The 20255-nt window shown below is 36.7% G+C and overlaps 1 protein-coding gene across 2 annotated transcripts in view; it reads left to right on the top strand.

The window, feature by feature from the left end:
* CDKAL1 (CDK5 regulatory subunit associated protein 1 like 1) overlaps window positions 1-20255 on the top strand; it is a 668649-nt gene that overhangs the window by 72912 nt on the left and 575482 nt on the right. For both annotated transcript variants that reach the window (XM_027874274.1, XM_027874355.1), the window contains one exon: window positions 11441-11525. In XM_027874274.1, the coding sequence (XP_027730075.1) occupies window positions 11441-11525 (85 nt within the window). The remainder of the gene's footprint in view (window positions 1-11440; window positions 11526-20255) is intronic.

Genomic DNA, 20255 nt, shown 5'->3' with positions numbered 1-20255 from the left:
GAGAGAGAGAGAGAGAGAGAGAGAGAGAGAGAGAGAGAGAGAGAGAGAGGAGCTAGGTCTCAGCTGCAAGTTCTGAGTGTGCCCCCGGGGCATCCGCTGTCTCCTGAGCTTCCAGCCCACAGACTGAGGGGGAATCCAGGGGCTGATCAGAGGGGGATTGCAGGGATCTCTTTACCAATGTTGAGGCAGGAATCTGTTGCTTTGCCCATGCTTGGATCTGGGTCACAGTTCTGAGTGGTGGTCCTGGGGGGAGGAGGAATGCTGGTATGGTGGAGCTTGTTGTGGTGGTGGAGAGAAAACACCTCGCTCCTTATCATACCACCTTGGAAGAACTGAAAATTTACAGGTCCCTAGAAGTATCTCTGAAAACAGTTGTACAAACCCCCGAAGCTTGGGACAGTACACTCTTCACATTGGAAGCAAACTCTTACCTTAACAAAGAGTTTAAAACTCAAGTAATTGGCTGGGATCATGAGTAAGCAGCGCAAAAAGAGTCAGACTATATTATCTTACTTTGGTGACAAAGAAGATCAAAACATACAACCAGAAGAAGACAACGAAGCCAAAGCTCCTAAATCCAAAGCCTCCAAGAAGAATATGAATCAGTCCCAGGCCTTGGAAGAGCTCAAAAGGGATTTTGAGAAGCAAGTAAGAGAAGCAGAGGATAAACTGGGAAGAGAAATGAGAGTGATGCAAGAAAATCATGAAAAACAAGTCAACAGCTTGCTGAAGGAGACCCAAAAAAATACTGAAGAAAATAACACCTTAAAAAATAGCCTAACCCAAATGGCAAAAGAGGTCCAAAAGGAATGACTCTTTTTGTCTTATATTTGTGCCAATTTCCTTTAAATTTTGAATATTATACTTTCAGAGTTTATATTTGATACAAATATTTTTTCCCCACCAGTTTCTCTTATCAGTCTGTCTTTTTATTTGTCTCAAATCTATCTTTCCAGGCTGATTTCACAGTAATCCCACTAGGGGCATCTAGGTGGCAAGTGAGAGTGTTGGATTTGGAGTCAGGAAGACCTGTTTTCAATTCCTACCTCAGACACTTACAATTGTTCATTTTGTCATTTTTGATCACTTCTATCACTTGGATAAAGAATTCTCCCCTTAGCCATCATTGTGAAAGGTACCTTCTTCTATTTTCTAATTTTTTAATGCCATGATCTTTTATTTTGGGGAGATGTCTTCATTTGGAGTTTATTGTGGTATAAACTCTGGTGTTCTGCTACATTGTTTAGTTTTCTCAGCACTTGTCAAAAAAGAGAGTCATTGCAGTAATTTACGTTTTGGGATTTATCAAACACTGGGGCTGCAGTTTTTGATTCTTCTGGATCTTTTAGGGATGGCTACGTGGTAGGGTACCTAGAATAGTAGGTTTGGAGCCTAGAAGATCTAGAAGACCTGAGTTCAAATCTTGCTTCAGACATTTACTAGCTGTGTGATCCTGTACAAGCACTTAACCTTTGTGTCTCAGTTTCCTCAACAGTAAAATGGGAATGATGATAGTACTTACCTCCCAGAGATGTTGTGCAGATGAAATAATATTAGCACAGTGGTTGGCACATAGTACTTAATAAATGTTTATCACCTTCCCTTTCTCATCCTGTCAGCTCCCACTAATCTACTTATTTAACTAATACCAAGTGGCTTTAATAATTACTGCTTTGTGCTGTAATTTGAGCTATAATAATATATCCTTTTCTTTTCTCTCTTTTCATTATTTCCCTTGAGATTTTAGATGTTTTATTCTTGCATACCAATTTTGTTATTATTTTTTCCATTTTTATCAAATTTTTCTTTGATAGTTTGATTGATATATTGCATAATCCATAAATTAACTTAGGTAGTCTTGCCACTTTATTGTATCAGCTTGGCCCAATCATGAGCACCAAATAGCCCTCATTATTTAAATCTTCCTTTGTTTCTTCAAACATTTTTAATGTTATTCATATTGTTTGTTTTTATATCACCTTCATTTACCTCTACCATAGGAGCTGTCCTGGTTAACAAAAACAAAAAAACAGTTAAGTAAAACTAGCCAGTGTATCAACTATCTGACAGTTGAGATATATATATATATGTGTATAAATACATATGTGTATATACACACACATATAAATACACACACATACATATATATGCACATATATCTCTGTCTATCTACATATAACTATATCAGCTGTGTTATGTTCCACACCCAGAGAACTCTGCTTCTGAAGAGAGGGAAATACATTTTCTTACAAGTTATTTAGGGTAAAAAAACAGCATGTAATAAAGGTACAGGATAACAGGAGAAGAGATGATGCCAGACGACTAATTACGGGTTTTTAAGAGTTGTGGACCTATCTACTTTCTCCAATACATTTCTGGGATGGGAAGTTTTGCTGTGACTCCCCTGTCTTGTCCACCCGTCATCTCTCTGAATTGAGTTAGTTGTGTGGTAGGTGTAACTCCAACTATTCTTTGCTAATTTCTTTGGAAGCTTTTCCTTTTATATTGTTTTTCATTTTAGTTTCATTTTTGGAGACAAGGATTGTCTATATGATTATTTTAATTAGTTGTGTTACTAAAGTATTTTTATTAATAACATATTACCTAATATTGGGTAGCTAGGAGGTACAGTGGATAGAGTGCTGCATCTGGAATCAGGAAGATCTGAGTTTAAATCTGTCCTCAGACACTTACTAGCTGTGTGACCCTGAGCGACTCGTTTAGCCTCATTTGCCTCAGCTACCTCATCTGTAAAATGAACTGGAGGAGGAAATGGTAAATCATTCAAGTATCTTAGCCAAGAAAAGCCCAAATGGGATCATGAAGAGTCAGACACAGCTGAAAATGACCGAACAACAACAAACACCACCTAATATTATGATAAAATATACCCTTCCAGTTGTTTTTCACATTACTCTTTCACATTCTAGGCACATTGGACTACTACTAACTGTTCCCCAAAGGTGACAGTATATCTTCTTCCTTCCTGCCTCAGCTTAGCCTTTCAGAATCCTTACCTTCCTTTAAGGTTCAGTGAAGTCTTCTACAATTGATTAACTTTTATTCACTAATTTGTATGCATGTAGTATCCCTGTAGTAAAATGTAAATTCCTCAAGAACAGTGGTTTTTCTTTTCTTTTTTTTTTGGTCTTTTTATACCAATATTCTTAGCTCAATGCCTTTCACTTAGGGACTTAATAAATGTTTGCTGAATTACAAGGGCATGGGATCAGAAGATTTTTTAATTGAAAAGGATCTTGGAGATTGTCTAGTTAAATTCTTTTATTTTACAAATAAGGAAATTGAAGCTTGAGAAGTAAAGAGATCTGTCTAGGGGCACCTAGGTAATAACTAGTAGAGCCAGGATTTCTTCAGGTTTTGTAACATCAAAGTTAGTACATTTTCCACTGTTCTGTCTTGCTTATTCTTAAATGTTGAGAGGACTACAGAACATCAAAATTTCATTTTCCTTGACATCACTGAAATGACTTCCTTAACAAAATGAGTCTCCGTCTAACTTTCTCTCCCTTCCACCACAAGTATGTATAGCTGCCACTAAGATGTCATCCTTGAGAAAGGTAAGAGTTTTATATAATTAGGTCAATATCCAGTCATTCATTAAGAGAATAAATATCTGCATATCAATTACATTATTGCTGTCATGTCAGAAATCTTTGGCCAAAGATAAGAAAGTATAAAAAGGTAACAAAGCATTTGTATTGTTTAAAATATTTTTTATTGTTTTATTACACATGTCCACCTAGCACCTGACACATTATAGGTCTTTAATCAATGCTGTTGAATTGAATTCAATGCTTTTGGCATTTTAGCATGAACTTGAAAGTCTTGTCAAACAAATGTTTTTTGTGTTACTTCTTTAGGCTCTTCATTCTCAAGTTCATGTAAGTTTGTGTAAGTGTAGTTTAATATGCCTATCTTAAAGGGATAAATAAATAATAGAGAACCCCATGTTATATCCTTGACAAGAATACTATTTTGCTGGAGACATATGGTTAGTCATTAGTTGTATTCCATTCCACCTTCCTCATTTAACTACACCATCTGTTAAAACTGTGGTAGAGATCAGCAGAGAGGAAGCCTATAATTTTTCACTTTGTGAATATGGGATGAATGAGAACGTGCCAGAAGTTGCCTGCAGTTAAGTATTTTACAATTGGTTTAACCAAACAATTGAAGGTAGCATTCATTATCAAGGGAAACTCAAGCAAGGAAGAAGCAGGATATTGCTTTTTGAGATTTGTTATCTGCTCCAAAGAAAAATAACGCATAAAAATTACAAAACCCATGTAATTAAGCTCTTAAGATCTGCAAGTTTTTCTTTACATGTTGTCTAACTGTTGGTATTTGTACTTTCTAATTCCAGCCAAAATGAGGGAGGGAAAAGGGTCATAATAAGACTTAGCACATCCAAGGAAATTCATCCTTTCTCCCCACAAACCAGATGATCTTTTTGCCTTTGTGCCTGATGATGTTGCTTCCTTTCCCCAGTCATTTAGCTTGAAATCTCAGGTCATCATTGACTCTTCCTTGACATACACCTCCATTTATTAAATTTAGTTGCTTCTTTTTGGTGTCTCTTACTTCTTTACCTTCTACTCCATTCTCATTGCCACTCTCCATCCTGGAGTAGTCATTCTTGTCCCACCTCTTCTACTTGCCATCCACTTGATCTGAGGTGAATCACTTCCCTTCTCTGACCTTTAGTGCCTTATCTGTGGGATGAAGTGGTCATACCTCTAAAGTTCCCTAGAGTTCTAACACTGTGCTCTCATGATAAATGCCCTTACCTCACTCATTTACCCAGTGAACTGAGAGTTCTTATTATGCCATGGACCTACTCTAGCCAGTGTCCTCATTTGTTCTTTGCCAGAAGGCCCCTGGACGTGAGTTTTCCTGGCTGTGGGTCTTGGGTGTGCCATTCCTACTCTCCTTCCTGTCTGATCCCCTTTTCCTATTTATTATCCACAGATGTGTGGCCATAACAGTTTCCTTCCTGGATTACTTGGTATAACTATTTGGCTTTTCTAGAATTTTCTTTCCTGTCATTTGCCCTTCTCACTTTTGCCTCCTATAGCCCTAATTTCCTTCAGAGCTCAGCTTTAGTGCCACATCCTCCAAAAGGCTTATGTTGATGAGCACCTTCAGTTGCTTTTGCTCTATACACTGGAAGTGACTCTGTACTTATTTTGTACATATCCTGTGTTTTCTTATCTATGATCATCATGTTGCTTCCTCAAAATTCAATGTGAAGGGGCAGCTGGGTGGCGCAGTGGATAGAGCACCGGCCCTGGATTCAGGAAGACCTGAGTTCAAATCTGGCCTCTGACACATAACATTCACTAGCTGTGTGACCCTGGGGAAGTCGCTTAACCCCACTGCCTAGCCAAAAAAAAAAAAATTCAATATGAAACTTGAGGGTAGGGACTGTTTCTTGTGTGTGTGTGTGTGTGTGTATGTGTGTGTTTAAAAATTTGTATCCCCAGCACCTGGCACAGTTCCTGGCATATAGCAGGAGTTTAATAAATGCTTGTTGAATAAATGACTGGAGTTTATTGAGTAGGAAGTGGCAACATGGTCTGACTTGTACTTTAGGAAGATCATTTAGCCGAGGAGAGGGTGAACAGGGGTAGGCAGACCAGCTAGCAGGCTACTGCAGTAGCCTAGGTGTGATGTGATGAGGGCCTGCACTAGGACGGTGGTAGTGTCAGAAGAGAAAAGCATATTTATGTAAGAGATGAATGGGGAGTGGTGGTGGTGTGAGAGAATGAGGAGTCAAGGTTAACACCTATATCATGAACCTAGGGGACTGGTAGTATGGTGTACCCATGACAGTAATAGAGAAGTTTACAAATGGGGTGGAGAATTTGAAGGAAAGATATTGATTTCACTTTTGGACTGAGTTCAGTATTAATTTTAAGATATATGCAGGACATTCATTTTGAGATATCCAATAAACAATTGGGGATTCCAGTTTGGAGGTCAATAGAGAGGTTAGGGGTAGATAGGTAGATTTGGTTGTCATTAGCATAGAGATATTAATTGAATCTATGGGAGCTAAATAGCATAGACGAAGAACAAAAGTCTAAGGATACCCCAGAGTCTTGGGGACACACACAGTAAGTGGGCGTGATCTGGATGAAGAACTGGGAGCAGTCAGATAGGTATGGAGGAGAACCAATGGAGAGGAGTGTCCAGAAACCTATCGGGGAGTATCAAGGAGAAGATGATCAGCAGTGTCACCCAGAAGCTGCAGAGAATCAAGAAGGATGAGGATTGAGAAAAGACCATTATATTTAGCAATCAAGAGACCGTTAATAACTCTGAAGAGAGTAGTTTTGGTTGAATGATGAGTCAGAAGCCAGACTGTAGAAGAGTTGAGGAAGTAAGAGAAGAAAGAAGGAAGAGAAGTAAGAAGCTATTGGAGCGTAGCCACAAAAGGCAGGTGAGATACTGGACAGTAGTTAATAGAGGTGGGGGGATCAAGTGAGACTTTTTCTCCTAAGAAGCCATGTGCACTCCAGTTTTGTGCCCTCACTCATATACTTTTTTCCTTATACGTGCCAGCCTGACTCCCTTCCCCGGCCTTCTCAGCGCCTAATTTCTATTTATCCTTTAAAATCCTGTTCACAGCCCATTTTATATGTAAAATTTTCATTCTAATTAGAGTTATCTTGGTTCTTCTTCAACTAAAACATTTTAAAGTCATTTAGCTTCTGTATGGATTTTTTTTCTTCGTGAAATGGAACTTAAAGGCTGTTTTTGAGAGTAAAACTATTACTTGTTTTACATAAATGCTTGGAATATTTGCATTCCTTATATTGTTCTTCATATAAATATATATACACACACATATATACATACATACATACATATATGTATATATGTATATATATGCATATATATACACTTATAAGACCATTTGCTTATATTCTGGTGTAACCTGTGCTGTAGGAACTGGAATGGGAGAAAAATTTATAATCTTAGTTCCATACTCAGAGTGGTCACACATAGTTAAGGGCTGGGTCCCTGAACTTGACTTTTTGAGTTACCTTATTTCCATATTTTTCCAAAACACTGGACCCAGAGCATGTAGGAGGCCCTGAATGTGTCAAGGATAAAGTGCTCCGTCCCCCCCCCCCCCAGTTGTGACATGACTTCTTGTTTGCATCCCAAACTGGACTCCCTGTGTGTCCTTGGGAGTCAAGACAGGTTCCAGACAGTCTGAACTAGGCTTGTACTGCTGGGACTCTTGTAGATAAGGAGACCATCATATCTTCCTGGTCTTGTAGTTCCCAAGGGAAAAGAATGTGGCTTTTGCTCCCCTTTGGGTGGAGTTTTGTCCTTTTCCCCACCTTTACTGCACCTTTCCCTTCCCATGCCACACCCCTTTAGGTAGAGATTCTGATAATTCCTCCTTCCTTTGTCCAATTCTGTCATAAATATGCAAACTTCTGTATGGTTGTGAACTCTTTGGGTTTCATATGCATATTCATTTCTCTTATAATAAACCTAATATTCACATAAGTTTCATGAAGTTGTGATTGCCTGTTGACAACTTTTTAAAAGGTTTTTTCAAAATCCATAATCCTGAAACGGTATTTGAGAAGTGTATAGTTTACTCTGTATTATATTCAAACAGATTATTTATATTCCAAATTTCTGTGTTGGGGTACTACTTGCTGGTTGGTCTAACTGCTTCTGTGGCCTCAGTTTTTATCTCTCTGGCATACATTCCTATTTCTTTGCACCACATTTTCCTTTCTTCCTCTTTGTAGCCTCACTGAGGTAGTAAAAGTGCGACAGAAGAACAGTTTTGTTACTGGAAGATAATGAGGTGGAAATCCAATAGATTATGATTAGATAGGAGAATTTAAGAGTTCATGAACATGGAAGTGGTACATTAATAGATGATGATGGCAAGATCAGATTAAACTTGTTTCTTAATGAATTTTTCACTCATTTAGCGTATTTAAAATGTATGAATAAAACTTTATTTTCCTTTGTCATCCTACTTTGCCTTCAAATTAGACAATTATATTAGCAAAATGTTTTGTTTTGTGATTAGTGTTCATTGACCCACAATGCTACCTTTATGTAGAAGCCTTCAGGATAAAGTGAAGATTGTTTGTTTGTGATTTGGGGAAATAGTATTAGTTTTTCTTTTACTTTCAAGGCTACCATTGACAGCTGAGGGCCAATACTTGTCATGTTCAGGATTTTAAAAACAATAATAATTTGGGCCATAAGGAATACAGATACCTTGGGGTTAAGGGCACTGATTCATCATTCTTTCCTTGAACTTCATAAAATGATGAGGATATTTTTTAACTTTCTGATTTTGATTTTTTTTTTAAATTTTTTTTCTTTTTAGGCAGTTGGGGTTAAATGACTTGCCCAGAGTCACACAGCTAGTAAGTGTCAAGTGTGTGCTCTGAGGCCAGATTTGAACTCACGTACTCCTGACTTCAGGGCCCGTGCTCTATCCACTGCGCCACCTAGCTGCCCCTCTGACTTTGATTTTTGTAATGGATGCTGTAATACTTGGTATTTAAGTAAAAAGAAGTCCTGTGATGATGATCCAACATTGTAGAACTGTTCGTCAGAAACTCATTCGTTTTGAACTTTTAAAGGACTTTTAGTGCTTGTAGAAATGAATGTTAGGTCTTACTGCTTGTGTGTTTATTATTCTAGGGGAAGTACCTAGAGGACTCTGACTAGAGAAGCTTGTTTAAAGTTAAACTTTGGGGAAAAATTAAGGGTTTTAGATGGAAATAATTGCAGTTTCCAGCTTGGAATGGGATGTTAGTAATTCCAGTTCCCGTTCCACTCTCGGAGTAAGAAACAGTTTGTTGACCATTTGCATCTTCTTAGGAATAGTGAAAAATGCTTTTTAAAAAGATACGGTGAAGAAGGAATAAGTTCTTAGAAAATAGATTTAATGTTGCTATATTATTGCTGGATCACAATAGGAAAAGAGTTGGCTGTGTTTTCACCTGAAAATGGTGACTTTGAGCTTTATAGAGTATGGTAGCCTTGAGGTTTGTTAATGCTAATTTTTAACAAACGAAACTTTATTGATATTTGGGCGAAAAAAAAACCCTTCTAGACTGCCTGTTTTACAAGGCATTTGCATTGTTAACTTTTGAGGTTTGATGATTTGCATAGCAAACTGAAAGATAGCATTTTTATTAATAATTATTATAAATATCTATAGATGTATGCAATTGTATTTTTGCTTTTTAACCTTAGTGTATTGTCATTTGAATTGTGTACTTTTAGATTGTTTTTGACTTAAGTTGTAGAAGACTATTGAACTGTTTGGAAGAGAAACAAAGACATAATTTTTAGGAGTCAGTATGTGTAGGGACATCCATGAATATCTTGGGAGATGCTAATGATGCTTCTTTTGGGAAAAGTCATAGGAGAAGAGGAGTCTATTCTATTTTTCTCTAGCATCTAGAATTATCTGGTACAAAGTAATTGGGTCATAATTTGGTTATTGGTCATTGAGGACATACTCAATTGGGTCATTGGATACACAGGTCATTTGGTCATTGGTCATTTGGTACATAGGTCATTGGCTTCATAGCTAATTGGGTCATTGGGTACAAAGATAGATCATTGGGTATGTAAGTGATTGGGTACACAGCTAATTGGGTCATTGGGTACATGGGTAATTGGGTCATAATTGAGTCATTGCGTATATACATAATTGGTTTTATTGATATATAGGTCATTAGGTCTATAGATAATTGGGTCATTGGGTCATAATTGGGTTATTGGGTACATAGGTCATTGGATACATAGGTCATTGGGTCCATAAGATTCATAATTGGATCATTGGGTACATAGGTCTTTTCATCATAATTGGTTCCATAGGTCATTGGGTCATAATTGGACCATTGGTCATTGGGTACATAAGTAATTAGGTCATAATTGGGTCATTGAATACTTATGTAATAGGATCATTCAATATAGAGGTCATTGTGCCCATAGGTAATTGAGTCACAAGTGAGTCATTGTCATTGAGGATATAGCTAATTGGGTCATTGGGTCCATGGGGTTCATAATTGTATTATTGGATACATAGGTCTTTGAGTCATAATTGGGTCCATAGGATATTGAGTCATAATTGGGTCATTGATCATTGGGTAAATAGTTAATTGAGTCACTGGGTACCTAGGTAATTGAATCATTGAACCTATTTGTAATTGGATAATTGGGTCCATAGGTAATTGCATCACAATTGGGTCATTGGATATAGAGGTTATTGGGTCACTGGATACACAGGTCATTGGGTATATAGGTAAATTAGTCATATTTGGGTCATTGGTCATTGAGGACATAGTTAATTAATTGGGTACATAGTTATTGAGTCTGTAGATTATAATTGGGTCATTGGTTATTTGGCACACTCAAACTGGTTTGAACATTTTATCTTGTTTTGACCCGTTTGAGCATAGTTCAGCTGTTTTGATTTGGTTTCCTACTGGTTTCAATAGGTTCTGACTGGTTTGACCCAGTTTTGATCTGTTTGATCCAGTTCTGACTGTTTTGACCAGTTCCAACATGTTTTTATTAGTTGTGACTAGTTATGTCCAGTTTGACATGGTTCTGACTGCTTTGAACCAATCTGTACTGGTCTGAACCAGGTCAGACTAGTTTTAACCAGTTTTGACTGGTTTGGTCTGGTTCTAGCCAGTTTTGACTGGTTTTGACCAGTTTTAACTAGCTCTGATCAGTTTGAACCAGTTCTGACTAGACAAGTCACTTAACTTCTCTGGGTCTCAGTTTCTGTTCCTTTGACCTTATCAGTCTGAGGTTTTGTATCTGAGTAACTGAGTGGATATTAATATATAGAAATTAAGGGGTTGGAAGAAAAGATTTAAGTGTTCAGGTAGACTGTGATTAGTTCAGTTTAGAGCATGAGGAGTTTGTAGTGGCTATCAGTTATCCAGGTGGAGTTTCCATAGCCAAATAATTGATCACTTAGTGGCCAACCCTTTAATAATAACCTTTTTTATACTTGGCTGGTCCTCAAATAGTTTCTTGCCAGGTAGGAAAATAAAATAATTTGTTGCTTAGTGTAGAATCTACTATAGTTTGGACTTCTCTTGAGTGACTTTTTGGGACTCAGATTAGTCTTCATTCCAAAATGAAGCATCACAGTAGTACTGTTTGGAGGAAATCGATATAAACTGTCTCTTTAATCATGTAATTTTCTCAGGATTTTAAGTTAAGTTTTTTACCTTATACTTGGAAAAATCTGCCTTCTTCTTTTGTTTGAACTGTTTCCTTGTTCCAAATCCTATGACACTTCACTCATTCCCAATGTTTTTTACTATATATTTGATCAACAAATATATAGATATAGATATAATTTAAAGTCACAATTCATTTCTTTTTCTTCTCTTTTTAGATAATCCATCAGAAGCAGATTTGTGGCTGCTAAATAGTTGCACGGTGAAAAACCCAGCTGAAGATCACTTTAGAAACTCAATTAAGTAAGTAGAAGTTGTTCATTTTTTCCTTCCAAAGGGAATAGAGAACTCTCTAAAAAGGAGTAGCTAAGCCAATGACTCACATTTATTAGTAACTTAGTAAATGTTTACTGGTTTGAACTGAATTGTGTTCACTTTTAAAAGGTACTTCACAATTCAATATAAATATGAAGTTTCTTTGAAATGTACCAAGAAAGATATAAATGTTTTTTGAAATATTATTATAGCCGATCTGAATCTATCTCAAATTGTACCAGTCTACAGTGTAGTAATTTTTTAATAGCTGATTTGAGGATTTTGTGGGTTTTTTTCCCCCATGGAATTCTGTGCTAGCAATTTGTGAAGCTCTATCTAATGCAATTGATTAAGTGATTTCTTGTTCAGGTTGCATGGGAAAAACTAAATTCCTTTTTTTTTTCCTTTGGTGGACAACATGACAATATTTTAATAGTTGTCTGACTCAGTCCCTAGTAAATCATGAGCATATAGGCAGAAGTTGAGGAGATGAGTAGAAATGATTAAAGCCACATGAAGTAGTAGGACATCTCTTGAGGTATGACTTACTGTCTCTTTTCCCAGAATAGCTTAAAATCTAGTTGGGAGGATAGGACATATACTCGGAAAGGTAAATAGTCGTAAAGGTAAATTATGCTACGTGGCATGTATACGTATAGACAAAAGTCCTGCTGGAATTCAGAGGAATGAATGATCATTCAGGGCTTAGCTGAATGTGGAAATTGAGCTGGATATTTAAGGAAGGATAAGATTTAGAAAACAAGGTACAGGGCCGCAAAATTCCAATCTGCAAAAAAGGAATCGGGCAGAGATCCGAGCACAGTCAGATTTATTAGGGAGACTGGTAGTCCCTAAACAATTGGATCCAAGACCTTTCTCACTGCCAAGGATCCCTCTGCTCATGGGCCTTAGGGATTTTATTGACTTTGGAAGTCCTGGGGAGGACCCTCTGGAATTCCTATAATTGGCTAAGAGAAATGTCCATCAATCACAACTACTTTATCAGCATGCTTTCCACTGGCCATCAACCTCTAGTGTCTTTTGTCAACAGGCTTTTAGGAGCTTTCCACAGGCCACAAGACTTTGTCAGCAAAATCCCAAGACCTTCTACAGGTCATATGACCCTGTCAGCAAGGTATTGGGGCCTGTCATTTGTCAGCAATGTTCTAGGAGGACAGCTTTCAGAGGTTAGAGCAAGGAAGTCATGGTTTTTCAAGCATACTTTGCTCAAAGTACATTCATAGTAGTGGGAGGGTGGGATGGAGTAGAATAGTGCTAATGCAATGAATTAATATAAATCCTTATAACAGGCCTAACTAATACAGTGTAATTCTATCATATAAATCAAATTTAAGTGATATTAATCATTAATATGTGATAGATTAATTAATTATACCCTGCCTGACTCTTATTCTTACATCATTAACTACAGTTATCCCTTCTACATCACAGGGGCTAGGCATGCAGTGCCCTGTGATCCAGAAAATCTGCATAAAATTTTTTGGTCATCCCTTTGTACCAGAGAAGAAGTCTGAATTTTTTTTTTTTTTGTGGGGTGTGTAGAGTACCTTATTGTCAAATTTGGGTTGATATTATATAATACTATACATATATTTTATGCATTTCTGAGTTTCTAAACTTTTTCTGTATCATCTGTATCATCTGCATCATCTCTGTGTGTCATCTGCATCTGCCACAAAATTCCCCCAAAATTCCCCTTTAATTTCTTATACTGACCCGTAATACATTGAAACCATGATGGGGAAAGTGGTGATGTGAAAGAGATAACTGTACATCAAACTTAACTCTATTCTATTTTACTCATGGATACAATCACTGATACCTATTAAATCACAATGAACTGAGTAAATACTGATTAAATTGAGTAGAGGTATCAAAATTATTTTCATGGAAGAGAAAAAGGAAGTATATTCTCACCAGGAACATTTGAATGAAGAACTGTGAAAAGGAAGGAATTTGATGGCATATTCATTGAAAAATTAGTAGACAGTTTTGGTTAGATTTGTATGGTGCATAATGTTTAGAAGTTACTTTGCTTTTAAGATGTTGGAGGGTCTTGACTGTTAGAGCAGCAAGAGGGTGCGTTGGGTTAGAACATAGAGAATAACGTGCTGTAAACTTTCAAAGGTTGGGTGGAATTAAATTATGAAGAGTTTTAATTGACAAACAGTCCTTTTAAAAATTTTTTATTTTTTTGGAGGGGGAGCCGTACACTTATTTGGGTCTTAATTGGCCTTGTTTTCTTTAGTCAGGAACTGAAACTACTTGTCCCATTATTGGGTAAATTTGGGATTCCAGATGGCTTCCCTTTGCTGTGGCAGAGATCTCTTGGTTAAAATTTCAGGTGCCTTTTGGCACTATGAACCCAGAGAAATTTGCTTGCACCTCTACAAGGGAATTGCCTATAGTACAGGGACTCCTGTAGAAATTTTGGTGTGCTGTGTGTAGAAAGGGACATGTAGAAATTTTGTACAGCTCCAAGTTAAGATGGCCAAATAATGTAAGTAAATCATGGATGAATTCACATAGGATAGTTTGTTTGAGGTTTTTAATCTGAAGGTGAGAGGATGACTTATAGTCAAACTTAGGTCCTAAATTCCTTCAAGGAGAGCTCTGGATGGTTATTGAAGCTTTGTAGGTAACAAGTTTCCTTCTGAGATAGCTGATTTTCTTTTTCTTTCTTTTTTTCTTTTTTTTAAAATTGCTTTTTGGTTGGAGAAGGTCATTTCAGCACCAAGATAGACTATACTTAAGTCCCAACTAAACAGTAATATCTCATCAACTTTGTAAAATGTTCTTTGTTTGCTGAATCTGTGTGACTTTGTTCCTTTATTCCACGTCCACTGGGAGCAGCTAGGCAGTATAAGTGATAGAGCTCTGGACTTGGAGTTAGGAAGACCTGAGTTCAAATATGACCTCAGACACTTGATAACTGTGTGACCCTAAGCAAGTCACTTAACCTCTGTGTGTGCCTCATTGTCCTCATCTGTAAAATGGGGATAACCATAGGACCTATCTCCCATGGTAGTTGTGAGGATCAAATGAGATAATAATTGTAAAGTGCTTAGCACAGTGCCTGGTACATAATTATCCTGGCACATAGTTATACATAGATATAGCTATAGCTATCCTCATTATCAGCATCATCTTCATTATCATAACCATGTTTGGTGCAATTGTGGTTTTTGCCTATTAATAATATTGGTGTCACTTTGATGGTTTTGAGACTTCTGTATGGCACTGGAGAAGCAAATGAAAAAACAATACTTATGCATCCCTTAGGCCCCAGAGAATTATTCTGGATTGGAGACATGGACAATGTTCAAAGTGTACTTTGGCCAATTTTTTAAATGGGAGGAGAGAGCAGAGAAGGTCTGGTCATTGAAGGCTGTGCCCTGGGAATATGTATATGTGAGGAGTATGCTTCTGAAGTGCCTGAAGACATGTGATAGAGGGTGTCTCTGTCTCTGTTTCCCATCCTTCTTTCCCTCCTTGCTCTCTTCCCTTTCTCTCTTTCTCTCTTCCTTCTCTTCCTCCTCACCTTCCACCTTATTTTCAATAAGATGGCAAGAACTGAAGTAAATATCTTATGTGGTGAGAAAGAGAGCCAAGTAAGCCTTGTAGTCAGCTTGCTTTTAAGGCATTACTTAGAATCATGTGTCCAACTAACCCAAAATTAACTCTGTTCCCAATGACTTAGAGTTAAAGTCTCGATCTCGAATTACTAAAAATGATCACATTTGTGGGATGACCATCTATGACCCCAACCAGGCAAAAGAATATTTTGGGCTATAGCCAAACTCACCACAGCTAAGGGAAGGAGCAGGCCTTATGACTCAGATAGAATTTCAGAATGGGAAATCACTAGGCTGTGGTGTAGCAAGAAATTTGAGCCCCATGGGAGCTGTAGAATACTGATGGACAGTTCTTTGCCTCTTAGGGAAAGTGCAAAAGTTTCTTTATTCAAGCACAATAGGAGGCTTTACATTAATTTGGCCAGTGGAAGCCTCAGGTGAAGCACAGGTTCTTCTGACCAGGTGGGATCCTTACTTCTGTGATGACTGCAAAGACCACCTGACTAGGGTGTTTCCCTATGAGGAAATGGGCAGGTGGGGGGAGGGGAGATGGTGATCATATATCTTAGACTTACGTTTGACATCGATATCCTTGTAATCTGAGTAAACTTGCTTTGTAAAACTTGTGTCAAATCAGTTATTTGCCTCAATTAGGATAGGCTTCTAACACAGGAATTTACTTTAAAAGTAGGAGACTCTCAGGCAGTTGAGGATTGGGGAGAGTGCTAGGGAGATTAAAATAAGATTCTGGGAGTCATCTGTATAGAGGTGATAACTGGTATCCTGAGAGTGAATGAGAGCTCATATTCCTTTCTAAGAATCTACCTGTATTTAGCCTGTGCATGCTGATTTATATACTTATATATAAATATATATATATATATATATATTTTTTTTTTTTTCTTAGTAGAATAAGCTTCTTGAGGGCAGGGATTATTTTTTACTTTTTTTTGAGACCTTAGCAATTAAGGCAGTAGATAGCAGTTTGTAATCTCTTAAAAGTTTGTTGGGTGATTGTCATGAGTGAAAGAATTGGAGAACTGAAGAATGAATTTTGGGTAATGCCCATATTTAAGAGCAGTGAGAAGAAAGCCGTAAGCCCAGAGCAGAATAAAAGTTTTACATTTACTTGAACATTAACTTTCAGGAAAACTTCCATATTTTTCATTTTGAAATAAAAGTGCTTCTGTTTTACCTGGATTTTTTTCCATTGAAGTATAAAGATTGTTCTGGAAAAATCAGCTATTCTTGTGCATCTAAAAGGGCATGTTCCTTATAGACAGACAGATAGATAGATAGATGGCATTGCCAGTGTGCCCAAAAAACATAACAACCATATACAATTAATATATTGTCCTGACTTTGGATGGAAACAGCCTTGGTTCCTATCCTGTCTATTTCACTAACTGTGTGACCTTAGAGAAGTCACACTCTCTGGGCCTCAGATTCCTCATTTGTAAAATGGGAGGGTTGGACTAGAACACCTTCAAGGTCTCTTCCAACCCAATCCTACTAATGACCACAAATTGTCACTTTAATATTATTAGAAATAAATATTTTGTAAAATCCCTAACTCGTTTTAGTAGGTTTTGTAATGTGACCGAACTGTGAGGGTAACTCTAGATAGTTGTTCATTGTTTGAAATGATTAAGTCAGATAGTAATATAAAGTCATACAGAGAGAATGCTAACACAATTTTTTTGCATGCAACATGATGCTTTATAGAAGTGTTTTCCTTTAACAACATAGGTGATAATATGTATTTTTTTTTATTAGTTCTGGGGGCTTGTGACAGTTACAACTAGTTTTTGATAAAGTAACACTAATTTTTTTGTTTGTTGAGTAACAATCCTACAATGGTAAATGTGTAAGTTAACACTGGTAATGTTACTTATTTCAACTGTTATTTATATATGTAAAGACAAAATGGAGCTAATCTGTGAACAAATGCTAAACAAATATAGTTTACATATTTTCTTTTCCTATGTCCTCGAACTGAAAAACAGCAGTAGTATTTGAACATTTTGTCTCATAAAAAATGCCACCTATCTGTTCTATGGTTTCCTTTCCCCAACTCCTACTTCTTTTTTTTCCCTCTATGAACAAGGAATCATAATTTGCATCCATGGCACTAAAATAAAATTTTAAAGCAGGGATGAATGAAGGATACATAATCAACTTACTTATGTAGTCTACAGCAGGGCCTGAATGGTTGATGCACTAAATATCACAGTATAGATGCAGGTCTTTTTTTCAAGAAGACACACTTTTAAAAATGGAAATGAAAACTTAATTTAAAATCTACAAAATGTAATTACTCTTTAAGTAGTTCCTATTTAGGGGAGAGGAGTGTATTTTTGTTGTTGTTCATTTGTTTTTCAGTCTTTTCCAACTCTTCATGACCCCCTTTGGGGTTTTCTTGACAAAGATACTGGAGTGGTTTGCCATTTCCTTCTCCAGTTCATTTTACAGATGAGGAAAGTTAGGCTAACAGGGTTAAGTGACTTGCCCAGGGTCACAAAGCTAGTAAGTGTCTGAGTCCAGATTTGAATTTAGCCGGGTCCCACACTCTATCCACTGTACCACCTGGCTGCCCAAGGTTATTATGAAGAGCTCTAAATGCCAAACAGAGGATTTTGTATTTGATCCCAGAGACAATAAGAAGCTACTGGAATTTATTGACTAGGGGAGTAACATGGTCAGACCCTGACTGAATGGAAGATGGCCTAGAATGGGGAGAGACTTAAGGCAGACCGACACCCCATCCCCCCAACAACTATGTTGCAAAGGTGAAATAGACAGGCTTGGCAACAGATTGTATGTGGGAGGTGATGATAATAAGTTCAGGATGACTCCTAGGTTGGGAGTATGAGGGACTGGGAGGTTGGTGTTGCCCTGAACAGTAAGAGGGAAGGTGGAAAAGTTGAATGGAGTGGCAATTTAGAGAGAAAAGATAATGACTCTAGTTTTGGACATGTTGAGTTTAATATGTCTAGTGGACATCCAGTTTGAGATGTCTGAAAGACAGTTGGAGATGTAAGGTTGAGGGTCAGCAGAGAGTTTGGGGCAGGGAAAGTAGATTTTAGAATCATAAGATGGAAGGAGTTTCAAGGCTAAACGTCCTCATTTCTTTTTTGTTTTCAAAATAAAATAAATGTGTTTTTCCTCTACTTGTGACCTTTATTTACCTTGATTTATCGGGAGGGTTAAAAGATATATCCTTATAAAATCAACATGATTTTAATCTCTGTATATTCAGTAGAATCTTATAAATTCTACTTATAGTAGAAAACTAATTCAGATTCATTAATATATAAACAATTGTATTCATTAATTTTTATTATTTATAACAATATAATAATATGTAGAATATAATATTATATAATACATGATTGTATATCATGTATTGTATAACATATAATAATGATTTTATTATTATTATCATCATCATTATTATTAGCTTTTTGATGAGGCAATCAGGGTTAAGTGACTTGTCCAGGGTCACACAGCTAGTTAGTGTTGAGTGTCTGAGGCTGGATTTGAACTCAGGTCCTCCTGACTCCAAGGCCGCAGCTCTATCCACTGAGCCACCTAGCTGCCCCTAAATTTTTTATTATTTATAAATATGATTGATATATAAGTAAATAAATCAGAACATTAATTCAGATAGGGACAAAGCTTAAGTTTACCTTTGTATTTTCTAATCGGCTTTCCGGCATATTATTAAAGTATAAATATGATAGAGAGATACAACTGTTAACTTTTCTTCTAGAGAAACTTTAAAATAACTCCAGAAATATCCATTTATATAACATAGCTGATAAACTCATCATTTCAGATCTCATCACCATGCTGCTCAATCACTCAAATCTTGCATACCTTCTCCCTCCGCTTCCTCTCCCTTCTGATTGGAGTTCCAGAGGTTGAAATGTTAAACCCTCCCAAAGCTTTCCTTTACAGAGGGCAGAAATTGGACTTCCAGCTCATTCCACTCTTCTTCTCCCAGGGGCATCCCCCTCCCCTCACCCATTGTGCTCCCCCCCCACCTCCTTTTAAGCTTCCTTTTGTGTGTTATCTTCCCTCATTAGATTGTAAGCTCCTCGAGGGCAGGAATTGTCTTTCTTTTTCTCATTTGTATCCCCAGCAGTTAGCCTGGCACTTGGAAGGCCTTAATGTGTTTATTGAATTGAATCACAATTAAGTTGTTCATTATAAATCATTTTTACTTACGAAATGATATTTTTCACATTTTATTAGCCTAGGTGAAGTGAGAGTGCATTTAATAGTAACAAAAGTGAGTTCCTTTAAGAATATTATGTTTCAGACTTTTCAGTGATTCTTACTGCACTTTCTGTTTGTTGGTATCTCTGATGTTCATATTGGTCAGCAGAGAGAATGAGGGAAAAGATAAAAAGTAGATTCAGAATGTTTTAGATTGGTTATTTGAACTTTGAAATGTTTAAAAGCACCATTGCTTTGATTTTTTTTTTCTGATACAATCTCTTAAGGACTCAGCTAATTTTCCGTGCTATCAGTGCATCTTTTAAATACAAATTATCTCTCCCTTTTAGGTTGGCCTCTCCCAGTTTTATATATCATATCTATTTGTTTTAAATTAACAAGATAGTCTTTAACCTGATAGGATTCTTGGGTAAAAGAAAAAGATAAAAACAAAATAAAACTTGTACTTAGTGAGTATATTAAATGGAAAAAGGCTTTCAGTTAATGGTTTTGTGGGCTTTTTTTTATGTCACCTAAAATAGATCATTCAGGGGTTGGCAAGAATAAACCCATTTATACATGAAGGGAAGAATGATCAGTTTGCTTTGATCACAGGTAATTTAAAACCTTTGTATAATCTACTACATAATTATATATTCTAAATAGGTCCAATAGTTTAATTTAGTGACTTTAATATATCCTATATATTTTTTAAAACACATTTTACTTTACTATTGAAATAATGATTTTGGGGGCCTTCTGAAGATAACCAGCCACCACCTAGCCAGGTATTGGTATATATGGGCTAAAAAATAAAAATGCTTATTTGTGTTTTTTTAAATAATATTTAAATGTATAGCCATGTTAACTTATATCTGACTGATTCTTAAAGCACTGCTAC

The sequence above is a fragment of the Vombatus ursinus genome, unplaced genomic scaffold (genome assembly GCF_900497805.2).
Source record: "Vombatus ursinus unplaced genomic scaffold, bare-nosed wombat genome assembly UNPS02000577.1, whole genome shotgun sequence".
In the NCBI taxonomy this organism is placed as follows: domain Eukaryota; kingdom Metazoa; phylum Chordata; class Mammalia; order Diprotodontia; family Vombatidae; genus Vombatus; species Vombatus ursinus.
This window is presented reverse-complemented; position numbering and strand designations above follow the sequence as displayed.